The sequence below is a fragment of the Tripterygium wilfordii genome, chromosome 15, assembly GCF_013401445.1.
Source record: "Tripterygium wilfordii isolate XIE 37 chromosome 15, ASM1340144v1, whole genome shotgun sequence".
Classification (NCBI taxonomy): Eukaryota; Viridiplantae; Streptophyta; class Magnoliopsida; order Celastrales; family Celastraceae; genus Tripterygium; species Tripterygium wilfordii.
This window is the reverse complement of record NC_052246.1, coordinates 3,560,903-3,581,684: the sequence shown is the minus strand read 5'-3', so window position 1 is coordinate 3,581,684 and position 20,782 is coordinate 3,560,903. Positions and strand designations below refer to the sequence as shown.

The following is a 20,782-nucleotide window of genomic DNA, read 5'->3' as shown; positions in this document are numbered from 1 at the left end:
AGCACCTCACCACACCTCACAGCACTCCCAAACGCTTACAATGTATGTTGAATTGTCCTACGTAATCAAATTAGGTCAATTATTTTATTTTAGATTAATGTACAATATAAACATTAAGTTATTTTATATGAATATTATTAGTCATCTAATATAACCGTAATTTAGATACGCCAAACGCACCTCACAGCACCACACCGCACCGCACCACAGTTTTAAAAGTGATGCGCCAAACAGCTTTTTGCGTTCCAACTCACCTCACAGCACCACAGTTTTATAACTCACAGCACCACACCACACCTCACAGCACCTCACAGCATTGCCAAACAAGCCCATTGACCGCACTTTTGCGTTTTGACTGCTTCTTGTACGCCCTCAATGTGGAATGGGGTACATGCAGTGGAAACTGTAGGAGTTTACAATGCAAACCGTTCGATCTGTTTTTTAAATTAAAAAAAAAAATATAGTGGGTCTGATGCTATTAAACAAATCCAACGGTTCCGCACGAAACTGCAGGAGTTGTCCGCAATTTTTCCACTGTAAGTTCTCCGAACCGCCTCTATTTCTATAGAAAATTTAGGGTACCATAAAATATTTATGGGTTTGGGCAAAGTGAAAATCTTTTTTTCCGTACCTTACTAATCCATCCCATACAATTCTACCGCTGACCTAATTTTTTGATTTTCTTCATTCAAAATCATTAAATATGATAAGAAATCTCAACAGTTGGTATTCTAATAGCAGAGTTGCACATACAAAATTTCACATTTATCATGTGTGACATGTGAAACTCATGAATTCCCTTGACTCTAATGCATCCAACTCAATCGTTGATATGACAGGGATGTCAACTGTTGAAATCTTTATCATTTCCATTAACGTGCACAAAACTTTCTGGTGTTGAGGATGTTGTGTTACACGTGACTTGAATTTGCTGACATGTAAATTTGCAAATTTCTCGTAACTTTTGACGTTTTAAAATCCATCGAAATTACCGACCAAGTGTTGTTGCGGCCAATGAGAAACCAACATAAGTCCATGGTGTCAATTACTAGAAATCATAGTTGAGACGTGGCTTGGGGTTTCGTCTTACTGGTGATTTTTTTTATTGCAGGGAAGACATGCAGGCTACTTGTACCGAGGCTGGTCTCTGCGTATTCGATGTTGATGCGATCGGGAATGTGCTGCCAAATGTCCCTGAGATATCATCAAGGTTCTCGCGACTGTCAAGCCAATTACACTTCGAATATTCTATTGAATAATGATTGGGATGTCAATAGTTGATATTTCAGTTATAGAGTTGTATGTACATGATTTCATATGCATCATGTGAAATATATAAGGTTCACGAATTTATTTGGATATTGTATATTCGAGTCAGTAACTAGGATAACTAGAATTCTAATTAACTGTTGGGATCTTTATCATTTTCGTATTCTGTTGGAGTTGTGATGATGAACTCGTTCTTTAAAAATAGTTATGATTCAAATTGAACATTTTACGGGATAGGAGCTGAAGTTATTCTAGGTGTAATTACCCCAAATCTCCCAAATTTTATTTTTTTTCTTAGTTTTTGCTATTGAATATTTTGATCATCATAATATTATAATATAATTGATTTTGAAACAAATAATAAACCTAAATTTTAAATACCAAACCCCCAAATTATAAATACCAAATCCTAACTCGTAAGTCTTAATAACACAAATTTTTTTTAAAAAAAAACATAATTTAAAGGAATTTGGGGATAATTACAACTAAGTTACAGTAATTACAGCCCCTTTTCTACATCACACAGCTGATGAGCATTTAAACCCAATGAGGGTTTTCCACGTGTAAGTGGCTAAGTGCGGGACACGAGAGAGCATTGCATGTGCTGCCATGCGTGAAGAAAGAATGGTAGTGATTAGGTTGGCCCACATAATGGGGGTATTTTTAATTTTTTGTCTCGAAAATGCTCTCTATTTTTCCATTTTATTTTGAAAAATGACGTCTAAAATCTAAATTTGTGGATGATATTTGACTTTTAGACAACCTAGGTATGTTGGGTGGATTACCTAATGGCGGTCTCAATAAATTATGATAGCCCCAACATTTGGTAAATGAGTCAAATTACATGGTCATATATATATATATGGTTTGAGAACACTTATCTCTTATGGGGACCAACCCATTTGAGACTCACAAGAAGTTATAAGAACAATGAAGAGATCGATGCCTCACAGAAAATGCCTCTAGTGAGACACGTTAAACATGTGCACAATATACATGATTCCCCTTTCTATTAAACTTATCATCATATTTCTTTATTTGTGAGTGAGGGAGATTTGAACATGTTTTTATTATGTTGTCCTAGAAGAATGAGTTTTCTAGATTGTGTTGTCAATTATATGTAGATAGGTTATAGATAAGTTGGGATTATTGTTAGGGATACACATGCCCAGCTTAGCTATGTGAGTTTTTGTTTTTTTTTAAGGGTAAGATGTCCATTTATCAACAAAATGAGTACAAGAGGTGGAGGGATATACAATCTACTAATTATATACAATCTACAAATTAGAAACACACAATAAACAGACGAATACTCGAGAAATGCATCTCATATTGCTATGTGAGCTTTAATCACAAAATCATAAAGTTTAGATTAATGCCTTTTGAATGGAAAAAAATTGAGACTAATTAATGGAAAAGTTAGACAATGAAGCAGAAGTGATCCTTTCTTCCACACAACGCAAATGGAAATATGTGTAGTAGTTGATGTGGTTGGAAATTTGTCTTTGACCCTCATCAAATGCTACATATGAATAATGTGCAATATGCCAAAGTTTCATACATGCACATATATATATAGTCTTGGACAGAAATGGTGGCAGCCATGTAGGAGCACATTGTTAAGCAAAAACAAGAAGTGGGTGTCGATGAGGCTTTCATTATTTGTTGTTCTTTAGCTCCATTCTTTTGATGCAGAGAGAGAGAGAGAGACTTATCACTCTCTATCTAACTCCAAAACATATCTACTTTGTATTCTATATCAACTTTTGTTCTCTTTCATGCCCTACCTTTTCTTTTCTTTTCTTTTTCTTTTCACTTGCCCTTTATATTTATAATTATAAAAAACACACGAACAGGGTCTTCAATAAGCCATTGTGGGACCTCCATACATCTTGATCAAATTTGCCTAAGCCATGATGTCAATAGTTTACTCACTCTCTATAAAATGAACAATAAAGCAATGAATCTCCAATCCATATCCGTCCGTTACACACCCACTGTTGAAATTTTCATGTATCTGAACATGAATCAACAGCGCTTTACGTGGGCTTTAAGACTGCATATAGTTGTTCAAATCATGTGCATTGTGGGTCCTAATTGGCATTCAATTAGTTCAGATGGGTTTGTTTTGTTCACTATGACTCAGGTCACCAACAATACCTAAATCTAATTAAATTTCCATTTAATATAATACAGACACATATATAATTATATACATATATAGTTCTATATGTGCTTAGTTTCAAGTGATCTCACATTGCTTTCTAGCTAGCAAGTGTCACTTATTAATTAAAGAATTGTTACACATCAGTTATCTCCCAACAGTAGCTCAGACAACCTCACTAGTCACTACAAATGATACTAATTAAGAAAATATAACAATATTAATGATGCTAATTGTGGTTTTGGATAAACATAATATATGTGCATAATGGGAAATTTAAATGTTTTAGTGGGGTCCATTTTTGTATGAAGAAACCCAAATGGATGAGGATAAGGCTGGGCTACAGAACTAACAATTAATTATGAGATATTTTGAATTTTGCAAACCCCACACAACTGTTTGGAGATGGTGTTATACACTGCATGGGTTCAACTTTTAAAGTTTCAAGTATGGAGAAGAACAATTGGTTATGGTCCTTGTGTGTATGTAAATGCCCACAACTAGAAGAAATAATGAACCCTTACATATATATGGGTTATTAATTATTGTGAATATCATATAGTATTAAAAAAAAATGTTTCCGTACTAATGTGGCAAGGTTGGTGACCTAAAATTAAGTAACTTAACTCAAAAAGTTCAACCAATAAACTTGAAAACTGAAAAGGTTGGACTTGTATCATGAATGACGAATTTTCCATGAATTGGGTGGGGGGTTTACTTGCGTTGTTTCTTCTTCATTGCCATGAAAGTCCAAAGCGACTAGTCATATCTTGACCCCCCAAACTATATTTAGATTCAAAAAAGTTTTTCTTGATTCATATTTATAATGGAGGGTATTGAATGGAAGTTCAATTAATATGGGCGTAGATATTTCTAATTTAGTAGCTAATATTATTGTGCTTGACCATAGAATTGTAAGAACTTAAGGACATGCAAAAGTCAGCTTGGATATTCAAGGGATGGGTCCTAGAAATTGCTTTGATATTAAGATGCTTGAGAATTCATTGTTGACTTAAAAAATTGATTGATCCAACATTGAAGGGGGCAATGTCAGCGTAAGTTGCAGGCTGTGCCAGGAATTTTCGTGGTCATTTCGAGGCTCTGCACTAATTGACCAACTTCAGACCAGTTAGTGCAAGCCTAGTCTAGGCAAACGCACACACTAGACATAAAAGAGGGCCTGATGCTACCAAATTCTTATCTAGATTTAGACTCACTGAGGCCTATTAAGTTCTTGATAGCCCATGATTGGGTTTACTTCGGTTCAGTCCATGACATTGGGCATTGGCAAAAACAGAGTGGCCCATGTGGTTTCCTTGTTTTGGGCTTTACGAGATGGAAACAGCTAAACAGGATCAATTAATATTTGGGCCACTAGGAGAAGGACATCGTGGTATTGAGATCCATTACGTTCTGATGTTCGATGATTGTTAATGTTAGGCCGTTTTACCTTGGATATAGCCCATGACAGTGGAAAGCCCGTACACGTTACAAATAACAAAAATTACACACCAATTGGAAGCTGCTGTTTGCACACATAACGTTTACACCTATATTGTATGTGTTTGGCAGTGTATTTGCATTTTATTCAGTTACACCGCACCATAATTTTTTGTGATATGTCAAAACGCTTTTACAGCATAACTCACCTAATAACACCACAGCTTTTTACCTCACAACACATCACCTCACCTCACAACACTCCCAAACAGCTTAATATATAATGAATTGTCATACGTAATCAAATTAGGTTAATTATTTTATTTTAGATTAATGTACAATTAAACGTTAAGTGATTTTATATTAATATTATTAGTCATCTAATATAACCGTAATTTAGATATGTCAAACGCACCTCACATCATCGCTCCATAGTTTTAAAGTGATGTGCCAAATAGCTTTTGAGCGTTCCAACTCACCTCACGACACCACAGTTTTATAACTCACAGCACTTCACAGCAGTTGACAGTACTTCCAAACAACACCATTATTTTCATAGAACATCAGAACGTAATGGATTTCAATACCATGATGTCCTTCTCCTAGGTGTAAAAAGTAGATAGGTTAGTGGATCTAGATGTCTAATAATTTTGAAAGTGGTATTAATATGTCATTTTCCATTAAAGGAATTGAGTAAGTGTGTCCAATAAATCCAAAACTGTTGCAAATATCAGCTCCCTATTGTATTTCCTTTACTTTGGGCCTACCGAGATGAAAGTAGAAACAGTTAATACTTGGGCCAGTCGGAGATGGACATACTGCTATTGAGATCCATGATAAACTTTATAAGGTTTACCTTGGATATAGCCCATGATGCTAGCCAGCCCGTCAACGTTTCAAATAAAAACGACCCATGATTTTCCTTGTTTTGGGGATTTAAAGGATTTGAGGTTCCGTAATTTTTTCGAGTCCACAAAATGTGATATGATGTGATACACCTACAAAATCATTTGATTCAATTTGAAACGGGAAGCATTTGTGAGTTGGATTAAAAGTGGACCACATTGCTCCCATGGACTATCGTTAAAGAGGCCTAAACGTCCAAACAAATTGGATTCTGCTATAATGTGGTTGGATCTTAACGAAAAGTAGACATAGTCTCTCCATTAATATCAGCTAATGAGGAGAACTACGAATATTTTAAATGACACCCATGTGTATGATATCTCATAAAAGTCTCGAGTTCGAACCTCATCTCCCTCGATAATCAAAATATCAGCTAATGAGGTAGCCAATTTAAGTGTTCACATGACCACATTTGCTAAGCAGATGAAGGCGTAATATATATATATATATATATATATATATATATATATTGGCGGGCCCATGAATCTGATATATTGTCGTTGAAACAAAGACATTGTGTTTTGTTTCGTCAAACTGTGATTCGCAGGACAAAAGCATGTAAAGAGCTGTAACCCTAAATTTTGCGAAGTCAAACATTCCGCAAATCACGCTAAACCCCATTCATACCTTCTACCCAATTTCCCCACAAAAACATCGAAGTTCGAACCCAAGAAATAATCAGACCACAACAAGACAAAAGTAACATTAAAATAATTATAAAAACAAATCCCAGTTGCACCACCACCAGGAAGCTGTAGGCTGTAGCTTACTAATTATGTGTAGCCTTGCTTGTACTTGCGAAAGAGGTCGTCTGTTTTGGCATTCCTGAAAGCACAGCAACCAATCAAATAAACCGAAATCAAAGCAACAAGAGTGATGAGCAATATGATGTCTGCTCTTCTCCATTCCTCCTTCAGATTGGCTAGCAAACCAGCTTTGCATGAATCACAGTTGTAGCATAGTTGGTTTTGATCATTGTTCCAGTTCAAGCAATCCATGTCTGCTGCATTGTCGATTGGACTAATCCAATATGTTGGGTTCACAAATGTGTACCCGCATTTGGTGGGTGGCTTGCAGCATCCTGACTGGTAAAAGTATATTTGAACAAAGGAATATTAAGATGTGGAGAATAATTAACTTTGAAAAAAAAAAGAGAGACTAAAACTTGCTTTGCTAGAGCTAGAAGATTCTATGACTTTGTGATCTGTAATATATGCTATACTTGCAGTTATCCTCCTAACAAAAAAGTCGTTGGTTTAGATGGTTAATTAGTTAGCTGTTTGAATCTCTTAGCGTATGTGTGTGGGCACGTTCTAACACTTGCTCTAGTGTGATTTGACGTTATTTACGCACTAAGTTTCAACCAAGGACTTAATCGACTCATGTGATTTGCAGGTATTATATGTGACCCATGGATTTATCATTCGGGTGGAGTTCCAATGGACTGTGCTTTCAGTGGGTTCCCACCTAAAAATAAAAAATTTTAAAAAAAGAATGAAATGAATTACCTGTAGTGGAGTAAGATGAGCATTGAAGAAATCTTGTGCCATACTATAGCTCTGGTTCAATTCAGGACACATACTAGTTGAACTAAGACAGCCTCTAATACGATCCCACTTATAATTACTCCGAACTCTCCGACGAAGCCAACCGGAAAAGTCATCAAGATGATACTCCAAATATGCCCTACTTGGTTCAAGCTGTCCATGCCCTCTAATGGTGACCATGTACACAAAAACCACCAAACAAGCAAGCAATATTATAAGAACAAGCATGGCAATCAAGTAGAATACGAGAAGCCATGGAATTCTCCAAAACCCTCCAACAAAACCAGCTAAACCCACAACTAGAATCAAGATCCCTAAAATAATTACAGGCCACTGTAGAATCTTGACACAAGAGTTGTCTGGTTCTGTTGCAAGCCAAATCCCTGCACCAATGATGGGGATTGAGAGGAGCATAGCAACAAAATTGATTGCGCCTATGACATTGTTGTTTAATGCCATCTTTGGTTGAGAGGATTCTTCTGGGTTTGTTGTTGGGGTTTGTGTGTGTCTTTTTTTCAGGCGTTGGAGATGAAAAGGGCTTAAAATGCGTGTAGAGGTGTTGAAAAATGACCTACACATGACACCGATCAGCTTTAGTAATGTGGGTCCATGTTGTTTTGTTCTTTACTTTGGATGCATTAAAGTAAATAAAGTGATAATTGTTTTTTTTATTAAGTGACTTTTGGTGTCACTTTTTTTTTTTGAGAGTAAATGGGCCGGGAGGATAGGGCTTGCTTTTTCAAGTTACGGTTCGGCCCATTTATCAATGGGCTTTTGCAAAAGAGTTTGGGCTATCTAATTTAAGAAAAATTAAGGCTTTGGCGCTTTGCTTGGGACGGAGGTGAGGAGGGTTCGGACTTGGGAACATCGCCCTTGCTTTCAGACTCTGCAATGACACATCTCCCTTGGGCTTTCACATTTTTCATATTTAATTTGATTTTTGTTTAAAACAAAAATTATATCATTCAATTCAAAATACAAATATAATAATAATTGAAGTATAAGTTAATAGTATCTGGGGTTTGAACATAAATATGGTATATAATTGGCCTCAATCCCTCAGCAAACAAGTTTTGCTATCCACTTCGCCAACCATCCCCAAGGACCGCAACCCTCATACTCCCAACTTTTCTCAATCTTCCTCAATCCTCCACGACCCTCTCCTCTCAAGCAAAGCGTAAAAGAGCATTATCCAAAACCAAAAACCATAGCAACTGAAATCAGTATTCTATCCCGTCGTCTCTCACTCCGACTTAGAATCTTCTTCCTTATTTTATCTCCTTCTTCTTCTTCGCCACAAAAATGGCGGCATTGGAAGCAGCTCTCGCTCTTCCCTCACTCTTCTCTTCGTCTGGTTCAAAATCCTTCCTCTCTCTCAATCCGCCACTCTATTCTATGAAGCTTCAGGTTTCCAATTCCTTTAATGCCCTTTCTCTCAAATTCCCTCTCTCTCCTCTCCCCTGCCCACCAAGAAAATTCTGCATTTGCTCCACTGCACAGGAGGTAACTGTAGAGGCAGAGCCAGAACATACCCAAGATCCGCTTCTGAAGAGAAAGATATATGTGGCCAATTTTTCATGGACTTTCGCTGCTGCTGATTTTAAGACCCTTTTTGGGCAGTGTGGGACTGTCACAGATGTTGAGGTTATCTCTTCTTCAAGACTCGTCCTTTGGTATTTTTCTTTCTCGTTTTGAAAAATTTACGGGATTTTCTTTATGGGTTTTGAATTTTTTGTGTTTAAATGTAGATTATAAGGGAAAAAGATGGTAAGCATAAGGGCTATGCATTTCTTACAATGGCTTCAGAGGAGGAAGCCCAGGCTGCTATTGAAAAATTTAACTCTCAAGTAAGTTGCTCTTGTTTTGGATGTTTCTGAGGGATTTGAGTTTTTGTTGCAGAATTCCGAACTTGTTTATGTGATTATTTAATTTTCAAAATGGTCTTTTGAATAGTACGGTTTCGCTTAGCAATAAGATGAATGCTTTATCAGCTAAAATTGGAAATGCACTATTGGTCATAAATCATAATCATATAGGCTTATTGCCATTTCACATATTTTCTTAGTACCTTCTCCTGAAGGACATACTCTTTGTTGCTGACGGCACAATTTTTTTTCTTATAGGCCATAACCCGTATACATTTTGACTTTAAGTAGCTGAGTTGCGTTAGATGATAAGACATATATATTTTGGTGAATTAGGACTTGAAAGAACCGAACCAGGAAAGCTGGCTCATGGCCCGCGAAATGAGTGTAAAATATAAATAATGTGACTGTAAATCTTCCTTTGGCATGATTTTAATTCAATGATTATTCCTCTACTTTCTGTTTTTTACAGACGTCCTACATGTTAGTTTATTCCTAGTTGCTCAAGGTTATGAAGACATGTGGCTTGTTTTTGCAAATAATGTGTGATCAATGGGAAATGAGCACTGAGATTAAATTTCGCCAGAATTTCTTTGAAAGATTTTATTTTACCTGTGACAACAAAATAATTAAATTTGATTATCGGCATTGCAGGAAGTGTCAGGGAGGACATTTAAGGTGGCGTATGCAAAAAGGTTAAATAAACCTTATCCTCCATCTACTCAGGCTTCCCCCGCCAGAGAGACACGGCACAAGCTTTATGTCTCAAATCTTGCTTGGAAAGTGAGAGCTAGTCATCTCAGAGAATTTTTCTCCACCGATTTCAATCCAGTTTCTGCCAGGGTTGTGTTTGATGGCCCTTCAGGTAAATCTGCTGGATATGCGTTTGTCTCGTTTGCCACAAAGGAAGAAGCAGAGGCTGCAATTGCTGCTTTGCATGAGAAGGTGAGCAAAGTAAATCATATTTTTCCCAGAAAAGGGTAAAATTTTGACTTATTAATTGCTTCATGTAGTTTGAGCTAATAGCTATACTTGCTTGCATGATCTCTGCTTGTTTGTAACAATGAAGCAGATGAACTGAGGTTACTTGCATGATAAGATTATTCAGTTGAAGTTAGAGCTCATAAAACTATTTACTGGTTTGGGCTCCTTTCTCATCCTAGTTTTTCAAAGCATGTCAGTTGCATGTTAACAGTGTCAAGGAAATTTTGCAACCTAATTTTTTAGATACCTGCTGTGTTTTCATATTTATATATATGTATACTTCGTTAGATTCCCACTTTGCTACTGTCATTAAGGCTAAAGATACAGAATAGGCTGCCGGATCACACACTATTGTTTTTCCATCTTTGTGCTTATGTACAAAGGCAGTTGATGGTTTTTTTCCCCCTGTATCTTGGACCACCTGAAAATTATCAATGTTATCGTTTCATGGGCTCTTTTATTTGTCAATGATGCATTATCCTAGATAAAATTTTCCTTACATATGTAAGTTAAGTTTGATGAGCATGCATGAGGTATATAATTGGCATTAACCAGGAGCACTTTGTTCCAGATAGACTTTTTTGATATAGTTTCTGCCAGAATGGAGCATAATTCGAATCGTTCTAGTTTATTAGATTGATTGAATATATATGCTACATGAAGTACCATGAGATTGGGAAGTATGGAGTTAAGACCATGAAGGTAAATGAAAGAGAATACTTGTACAAGTCATGAATACGCTCGCTAAGACGTTGTTATGCCCATTCATGACTGTGGTTGAACAAGCTTAAACATATAAATCTCGGGCTTGTATAATGTTCATTTCCTGAACAGCACAAGTGTTCAGTTGGTGTCGTGAATGAGTTCTTTGGGGTAGGTTCTTTATACTCGTTTAGGATTTCATTTGGATATTTTGAGGTCATACAACAACTAACATGAGAAATCAATTTTGAGTCTCCAAAATGTGATGCTATTAATGTTGGTCCAATACCACTGATGCTCGGTGGAGTTCAAAAGGGGAAAATCCATTTTAACTAGATTGCCTGGGTTTGATCACTTTATGAATAGAGTTTATAATATTTATATATTTAAAATGTTATATCTAAGTGGATTGCCTATGTTGAAGAATGTTTCACTTTTGTGATGAAGATTCAGGTACTCATTTAGAGGTCTTGGGGTGGAGTTCGAATAATCTAAAAGTTATGAATTTTGTAGAAGAAGACGTATAATATTGGTTTGTTTATTTACCATAGTTTTGCTTCAGCCTAGGTCAACTTTAGCAGAAAAGGAAGAGCAAGATTATTGAGTTTGGTTTGTTGTCTGACTCAAATCGAGCTAGAGTAACTATTGCATGAAGAAGCTCGAACATGTTTTTCTGATTGGGCGTTGACTATGCTTGGGGTTGATTCACTCTCACGGAAATCAAACAAGTATGAGAGGAAAAAAGGAAAAAATGTTAATCTGTGTGGAGAAACATAAGTTTTTTTTAAAATTTTTTTGTCTTTTTTGGGTCCCATCTTGGAATCTTTACTATATTGTGAATAAAGATTCTAACTTTCTTTCTCCTGCAGGAATTGATGGGTCGGCCAGTTCGTTTGAAATTCAGTGAAAGAAGTGTTGTTGTGCCTGAAAGCAAGAAGGAAGAGGAGGAAGAAGAAGAAGAAGAGGAGGAGGAGGAGGAAGAAGAAGAGACCCCACCTGAAAATTCTTAGATATTATCTCATTCCTTGGCCATACTGATGAAACATTGAAAGCATTTCTATGGTCTGTAGATTTTGATTTTTTCTTCCATGTTTTGTCTACCAATCCTTGCTTAATTTCTTTTGTATAACCTGTACCATATAACAGCCTGATAATGTTAGTATATTCTTTCTTTGTTTCCTTTGTCAAGTAATTTCGTTACTCAAGTATTAAAGCTTGGACGGATTCATGTTGCATCATGTTTTTCTTTCTGTCTTTCTTGGGAGTAAAAAATGATGCATGATGCTCTGTTTCTAACTTTCTATAGTCAGGACTTACAGTTACAGAGCAACATCCCTAAAAGGTAAAACAACTGACCATCTAACATGTTGTTGTTGTCTTCTTCCAACAGCCATAGCAGAGTCGACAATTGATGACCATCTAACAAGTTTGACTCCACTTTCCCATAAACAGGTATTTATTTTGTCATATCTTGATTTGTTTTAAATCCCAATCAAACCATATTAACGAAAAATTATTGACCATCTAACAAGTTTGACTCCATTTTCTCATAAACATGTGTGTGTATAGGGTATTTATTTATTTGAGTAATCCATTACGCCAGCTCATAGGATCCGCTATTATTGCACTATTGTTGGAGTTACGCACCCTGATGAAGTCTTAACAAAAAGAATATATCCTTCGTTTTTTCATGCATGCATGCAACTTGCTTACATGTTGCACTCATCGCACGTATATATAAATCAACCAAGTTAATTTGTTGCAACAACAATTTCATTTCTTTTCATTTTCTCTCAACATCAATCCATGGCTTCATTTTGGTAAGCTTGTTTATTCTCCACAAAGAGAGAATAGAGGGTGGAATGAGTTTGAGATTCCACCCTCCAAAAATCAACCAAACAAGAGAATTGTTTATTTCCACACTCATTCCCCCCCTCTAATTGCCAACCAAATGCCCCCTAAGGTCCCTAATGAGGTGAGTTAGTTGTTTAGAATGGAATTCAAGTTTTTATGTCTGTTGATTCATGAAACCTGTGAAGCTTCCAAAAATGCGGTTTATGAGAAGGTAACCGTGCAAAATTCATGTACAAAAGTAGTCTGAATACTATCCTTATTGATTTGTTTGCCCTTGTTCTGAAAATTAGATGCCACGTTAAGATTTGTTGTGTTGAGAACTTTTTGTACTTGTCATATATTGGACAAAATGCCTCAAATGCTTTAGATCAGTTATGTTACTACTCCATAAACTGACTAAGAGTTTTAAAATGTGGGTTGTACTAGGGTCTCTTCGTTAGAAGTTTTGATTATCTAGCTGACTCAACCGCGCTGCTGAGGGCATCGACAACTAGAAGCTTGTAACCGGAGAAGGGGAATAAGTACCTCGATCATTCTTTTAGAGCCGTAGTAGTTGGTTTCGATGCATTCTTCGATTAACTCGTAAGTTTCAAGAATTTGTCTCCCATCAATTTGTCAAGTTAATTTCTTGGTTAGATACCGGAGATGTCACAAATTGATTGGAATCAAATTCTTGAAACTTATGAGTTAGCTGAAGATTAATGCATCGAAACCAACTATTAGGGCCCCAAAAGAATGATCGAGTCACTTATTCCCCTTCTCCAGTTATCCGATTTACCAAGGATTGTCAATGTTTCCTCCATTGGAGGCAAACTAGAGGTAATTTCCTCGTCTCTTTTTAGAGAAAGTGTGTTGGCAAGGCTTCCTAATGATGATCCTTCTGGTTTGCTCTTTACAGATAAAGGATTGTCAACCTTTTAATTAGGAAACCCTAAGCGGATTGTTCAATCTATATATATTTATGCTTTTCACTCGTGTGTATTGTTCAATCTACCTGAGCAGTCCATGGGTTCGATTACTGCTAGGAATTGTTAAGTACACTGTACACGTGCAACACACACCACCCAATATTACCGTTGTAGACTATATTACTACAGTACTTTGTTTCCTATTAATTATTAGTCTCTGTGATTATTGTATTGGTTAACTTGAATGAAACAAAAGACTCTCGCTCTCTACTGTTCATCATCTCTGTGTCTTCTCTGCAATTCCTTTACTTCTTCAAACTCCATTTCCGCACTATCTCAAATTATTACAGGAACAAGTGTGATATTACTTTTTGAAAATGGTTGATGAAATGGACACGTGTGATATTTGCTTTTGAAAATTGTTCCTAAAATAACACCTGTCTGTTTGAGCAGACTTCTTTGACTGTGAAATTTGATGACCCCCACATTTCTGTTTAACCTCCCTTCTTTTTCTAACTCATCCATTGCATTAAATGACTCGCCGAGAAAGCGAAAATAATAATAATAATAAGAAAAATGTAGGAGTGCAATAAGATTCGAACCGGGTTCAAATTTCTGTCACGCATGACGCATAACCACTAAAGTCTACATAATTTTATGATATCAAATTGCGAACTGAAAGGTATATCTATATTCCCACGGGAGACAGATGTCAAAAGCCCAACAATCCCTCACACTTTTACATATAGAGATGGTTGAGTTCCAACAGATTGATTCTTGCTAGGAATGGCTGGAGCGTAAGAGACGATCAACAGGTTATGCTAACAGACCATAATTATAAACTGTCATGCAATGGTTGGTAGGTAATGGGGATAGTAAACTGTATTGGGAATGGTGTTTTGCTGATGTGGATAGGAATGGAAATGTATTGTCTCTTACCATTGTACAATGGTGTTAAATAGATATTGGTGTGAGTTAGTTAATTTTGGTGGTAAATGTTTGAATAACATACAACAATATATATACTCTTCAAAATGATTTTCTATAAAATTACATTAACCATAAATAATTATTTTAATTAATAAATTTTATAGCAAATAAATACAATATTTAAATGAAAACACAATGCACTTTAGTGCCAGGCCCCCACCCCTAAAATAGTAATGAATCAGAGATAAATCAATAAAAACACAATGAACTTTAGTGCTAGGCCCCCTACCCCCAAAATAGTAATGAATCAAAGATAAATCAATGACAGACCCATTGTAATTCCGCTCCGATACTATTTATACTTGTTAAATGAATTGGAATGTTTGAAATTTTTAATTTCATCCTGTCCATTTTATATATATATACACACACATATGTATATATACATGGGTTTGGGTCTTTTAAAAAAACTAAAGAGAGAGATAGAGAGATTGGTCTTTTAATCAAAACAGTATCACATACAAAACAATATCTCATATAAAACAATATTGCAGGGGAGAGAGTAGGTTTGCTTTGCAGTTGATGTTTGTGCGGGCCCACACCAGTCCAACAATTTGAAGCCCCAATAGAAGTTTTTGTTCCCAAAATTGGTCCAGCAACTTTGATTGCCAAAAAACCCATCATTGTATGGATTCAACCTCTCCATTTCCCATTAAAGATCCATTTAACCCATCCGTTCTTGCCCTAAAACCTACCATTGCATTTGCCCTCACAGTTTTCCTTTTTCTTTCTTCGTTCTTGGAATTCAAGGAAAAAAAAGGGCCGGCCCTCACATCATTATTAGCTTTGTTGGCGTCGTACCAGAGTCAAATAATCGTCTGAATTGAGAAAGTAAAAATCTCAAATACACCACAAATTACAAAGTATGAATAGAATCCAAAATGTGAAACCTGTCAACTGTCATGTAAAAACAATCCATGGACCATTCGTCATTCTCATTGTCAGCTTGACTACAACTAGTCACACTTGTTTGGCAGAGCGGAAAATTGGATTTTCAAATACACCACAAATTACAAAGTATGAATAGAATCCAAAATGTGAAACAAGCTAGTTGTAGTCAAGCAGACAATGAGAATGACGAATGGTCCATGGATTGTTTTTAAAAAAAAAACAAAAAGTAACATAAAGGCATGGGACCCACGCCTTTGTGTAATCCGTTGTCTAAATAAGCTTACGGATCCGCTGTCACCACTCTATCGTTTGGCGGAGCATCTATTTACTAGCGCCCTATTATTGACCATCTAACAAGTTGTACTCCACCTTCCCATAAACATATATATAGTTGACTAGGTATTTATGTTGTAATCGGAAAAACAATCTCCTAGTGGAGTCTCAACAATAACAAGCAAGTTCGTTGCATGTGATAAATATGTGGTATTGCTTACAGAATAATGCATGTTGTCCGTTTGTACTTTGGTTTGTGCTTGGGACAAATTATCAAAGAGAATTCTTAGCAAATAGTTGTGTCAACAGACTTTATTTCCTGGGTGATAATATTTGTCTCTTTATAGACATTACAGCTCTGATATACGGGAAAGGAAAAAACCAATCAGTCGAAGAAATTCAATTTGTTTTATTCATTTGGCGACGTTGCACGGTTACCGCCAATCTGTCGCAGCATTGACATGACATTGGTTCCAACTGTGCAAGTAAAGGGACGAGTCTGTTCTAGCTCTTTCTTCTCTCTCCGAATCTGTCGAAAATGGAGGGCTTGATCACGGGTTTGACGGCCTTTGCGCTTGGCGGCGACTGTTGTGAATTTAAGATAGGTGGAAATAAAAGAGATACAACATTAACAAGGTTTGATACAAATTGCTTACGTCCTTCCACTAATAGAATATGAAGAAAATTACAGAATATATGAGTTATTAAACTCAAAAACAAGCCACCAAATCTCTTTATTTAAACTATCACACCTTATATCCTTCTTCTTAGAATTCTCAAAGATTTTGTCTCACCCCTTGAAAATTACACGAAACATAAGAGAAGTAAACCCTAATTCCAAATACTCAAAACCTAATAGAATTCTGATTTTACAACTAAAAAAAAGGTCACACCCGTGAGATCCTCGAGTGGGCCCAGGCTTATTTGAGGAAAGGTAGCATGGTCTGAAGTGAAAATTAAACTGAGTCAAAAATTTCACAGAGACAACAAGGACCATGAATCACGAAATGAATGGTCCCAATCCACTTGGACAGACATTATGTTCATCACATCTATATATATATATGTATATGAAGAAAAACGTCAACCAAGTTAATTTGTAGCAACAACAATTTCATTTCATTTTCTTTCAATATCAATCCATGGCAGAATCAACAAAGAGGTATCAATCCTTCTTCCATGGTGAAACATTTTAATTATTTCACTGTTCCATTTCATATTTGTATGCAGGTACGCTGTTGTGACAGGGGCAAACAGAGGGATTGGACTTGGAGTAGTTAAGCGATTGGCTTCCGAGGGCATCATTGTGGTGTTAACAGCCAGAGACGAGACGAAGGGACTTGAAGCTGTGGAGAAACTCAAGGAGTTTGGTCACAATATTGTTTTTCATCAACTTGATGTGACAGACCCTGCCAGTGTTTCTTCTCTTGCTGATTTTATCAAATCCCAATTCGGAAAGCTTGATATCTTGGTATTAATTATTACCACACATTATTGGTATTCATCTTATGTTTTGAAATTCGATTCTCCTTTGTTGTCTTACCTATATGTCATTTCATGAACAAAGGTGAACAACGCAGCGGCTGGTGGAGTTAAATACCTTGGGGATCCTATGAAGTCCAAGGTCCCTACTGAGGTGAGTTCGTTGTTTAGAATAGGTCTAAGGTTCCTAATAATATATATATATATATATGATATATATACCGACATTACCAAGTTAATTTCTTGGTTAGACACCGGAGATGTGGGAAATTAATTGGAGTCTAGTTCTCGAAACTTACGAGTTAGCTGAAGAATGCATCGACACCAACTATTACGGCCCCAAAAGAATGATTGAGGAACTTATTCCCCTTCTCCAGTTATCCGATTTACCAAGGATTGTTAATGTTTCCTCCATTGGAGGCAAACTAGAGGTAAATTCTCTCTCTCTTTTCAGGGAAAGTGCAAGTAATTTCTTTACTTCTACATCTTACATGAATGGTGAAGAAAATAGTGAATTTTTTTTTTCTGTCCTTATGTTTTTCAAATGGTGATTCATGTCACAGTATATAACAAACAAATGGGCTCTAGAATTGCTCAATGATGTTGAAACCCTCACAGAAGAAAGAGTGGAAGATGTGTTGAGGGAGTTCCAAAAGGATTTTAAAGATGGTTTACTTGAAATCAATGGTTGGCCTGTTGGAGGATCTTCATATAAAGTTTCGAAAGCAGCTCTAAATGCTTACACAAGAATTATGGCCAACAAGTATCCAACTTTCTGTGTCAATTGTGTCTGTCCTGGAGCTGTGAAGACTGAGACGTCCTTCCATCCAGGCACACGAACTGTTGAAGAAGCTGCTGAAAGTCTTGTGAAATTGGCATTGCTGCCTAAGGGTGGCCCTTCTGGTCTCTTCTATACAGATAAAGGAGTTTCAACCTTTTAATTAAGGGAAATATGAGATGAAGATTCAATCTTAATATGCTTTTCAGTTGTCTAAGTTGTGAACAAGGTCTATGACCATGTAATAGACTGCTTCAGCAATCATTGGCTTTAATTATGTTGTGATATCTTGCTTTGTTTTGAATCCTAATTAAACTATATTGGAAGAATATGTTTGAGTGGGGTTAAGTACACTTTTTATTACTGAAAGATTTTCAAAATTTCAATTTAGTCACCGAAAGTTTAAAATGTCGCAATTTAGTAACTAAAAGTTTGGATTTGTTCTAAAGTGGTCATTCGGACGAATTTTTCTTATCTTTCGAACAGTCAACTTGTTGATGTGGCATAAGAAAGGCAATGTAACATATTGTATATGATGTGAAATATTTACAAATGCACAAATCACACAAGTAATAAAGTGTATGAGTAGAGTATCGTCTCACAAGAGATATATTGACAATTCTCTTCAATACCGATTAAAGCTACAACTACACTAAAATGGAGAAGTGAATTGATTTGGATTTGGTTTGTTCTACACTAAAACAAGTGATTAAAAGTGATTAACTGAAGCAATTAAAACAAGCACAACCCAAACACAAGTTTAGATCAAGTATGAAAAGCACTAAGGTACTTAATTTCACCTTCCCTTATCCGATTCAACTCCCTTGATTCCTTAATCCCTTAATTACTACATCTTAATTGACAATCGGTCTCCCTATCCTTTCCAATGCTTCATTCCTAGTTACACCGAAAGTGTCTCTATCTCTAACCCCTGTTATTCCTAACATTCGGGTTCAAGAGATAAAGACCCATTAAGATTTGTGGATTAATCGTACAGTGATTGCATAGGTCATGCCCCTATATTCCTATAATTCATGCAACCTATAATGTCTATGGTGAGAAGAAAATTCTAGATATCTCCTTCTGGTCTCAATCTAGGCAACAAATCAATTAGATGATGGTCAAACACCCAAAAGCATTAAGCATACCCATAGACAATCAATAATAGATAGAAATCAAGAAATAAGGAAACTAAGTTTATTGAATAATCAAAGTTAGGTTACATTAAGACCCTAGCAAGAGAATCTAGCCACTCACAGAGTCAAGATACATGATAAGACAATGAAAGCCAATCATAAAAGCATAGATAAAAGAGGAGAGAATAATCCCCTTGTGACCCCTCTTTTTCTCCAAGCTCCAATGATAGCCTCCAAGGTAGCGAATGAATCCAAGCTCCAAGCATACCCCCAAAACCCTATTTTATGTCCATTTATACTTCCCCAAACACTTATGTCGTTTCCCTAACAAGTTGGGGACGTTTTGGCTAAAAAACAATTGAATTCGGAAGTTCTTCGTGAAACTTGATATGCTGTAAATAGTAACTCTGATCAATCGATATTAACTCAGATCGATCAGAAATGGCTTCTGTCTCCACGAATTTAAGGGTATTTTGGCAGGTCCCTTCCGATCGAACAGAAATCGCTTCTGAAATCTAAATCTTCATTTTGCATTTTTTTCCTCCATTTCTTGCATTGCACCTACAATATATAAATATAGCTTTCTTAAACAATATCAACTTTTAATCAATTCAAAATGAAATGAATTTATGTGTAAAAGATGCACAAATATATATATATATTTGGCACATTAGTATACCAGCACCACGCATCATTATTAGCTTCTTGTGGTTAGGACCAGAGTCCAACAATTGTGAAAAAGTATGCTGTATACCGGCACCACCCTTTAGACAAAGTGTGAAGAGAATCCAAAATGTGTCACTGTCATCGTGCGTTAAAAAACTTTTTAAGGAGCCCAATTCTTTAGATGATTCTTGTTGGGCTCAGTACTCTTTGCTAGGGCTCATGACATCCAAGGCCCAAAGAGAAGAGGCCTGCTTATCAACCATTGGCCCAATAAAACCTGTTGGTCATTTACCTCTTTGGTTTAGTCGACGTAATCATAAATTTCTAATCAAACAAATTTTACTACAGTAATTTGATCTAACTAGAAAAAATTTGTGTCTGGAAGTGAAGAAAGAGAGAGAGAGATTGAAGAAACAAAAAACAAAGATTTATACTTTATTGATGTCACCAAAAGAAAAGCCTGATCTCTCTCCAAAACCACCATTTTTATGGTGTGAGATTTCTCCAAATGTAATGCAACTTATTGCTGAATGATGTTGTCCTCTAGTAATTTCAATCTTTACATGCTCTTGTAATCGCATTCTATGCCTATCTTCCTCTTCTTCTTTACTCCTACCTATTGAATGCCCCGTCGAATGTGACCTTGGAAATCTGTCAATCTTTGCGCGTCTTTCGCTGCGTTTCATCCCATTTTGAGCCACCTGATAGTGAAGATCACCATCTCCTCTGTTAATTTCCTCAACATCATCATCTTTAATCGAAATACTAATTGAATCTGAATGTATAGAGCCATTTTGAAGATCATGCACAGGCACCGGCGATTTTTCTAACGACTCTTTTGGCAGATCAAGATCTCTACGACAGACTGGGCATGTTTTGTGAGATTGAAGCCACAAATCAATACATTCTTGGTGGAAAACATGGTAA

At 36.3% G+C, this 20,782-nt stretch overlaps 3 protein-coding genes across 3 annotated transcripts; 2 read left to right on the top strand and 1 right to left on the bottom strand.

The window, feature by feature from the left end:
* Positions 1–6,298: 6,298 nt before the first annotated feature.
* On the bottom strand, positions 6,299–7,880 carry LOC120016229 (protein TORNADO 2-like). Its single transcript, XM_038868901.1, has 2 exons — positions 7,288–7,880; positions 6,299–6,864 (listed from the first exon to the last, which is right to left on the bottom strand). Exons 1-2 carry the CDS (start codon positions 7,783–7,785, stop codon positions 6,553–6,555), a joined length of 810 nt encoding a protein of 269 aa, XP_038724829.1. The 5' UTR covers positions 7,786–7,880; the 3' UTR covers positions 6,299–6,552.
* Positions 7,881–8,412: 532 nt separating this feature from the next.
* On the top strand, positions 8,413–12,105 carry LOC120016426 (29 kDa ribonucleoprotein A, chloroplastic-like). The gene is made up of 4 exons (XM_038869198.1): positions 8,413–8,970; positions 9,075–9,173; positions 9,846–10,136; positions 11,747–12,105. The coding sequence occupies exons 1-4, from the start codon at positions 8,629–8,631 to the stop codon at positions 11,885–11,887; spliced, it is 873 nt and encodes a 290-aa protein (XP_038725126.1). The 5' UTR covers positions 8,413–8,628; the 3' UTR covers positions 11,888–12,105.
* Positions 12,106–16,866: 4,761 nt separating this feature from the next.
* On the top strand, positions 16,867–18,384 carry LOC119979979 (salutaridine reductase-like). The gene is made up of 5 exons (XM_038822609.1): positions 16,867–16,955; positions 17,024–17,264; positions 17,361–17,429; positions 17,527–17,706; positions 17,839–18,384. The coding sequence occupies exons 1-5, from the start codon at positions 16,936–16,938 to the stop codon at positions 18,214–18,216; spliced, it is 888 nt and encodes a 295-aa protein (XP_038678537.1). The 5' UTR covers positions 16,867–16,935; the 3' UTR covers positions 18,217–18,384.
* Positions 18,385–20,782: the final 2,398 nt, after the last annotated feature.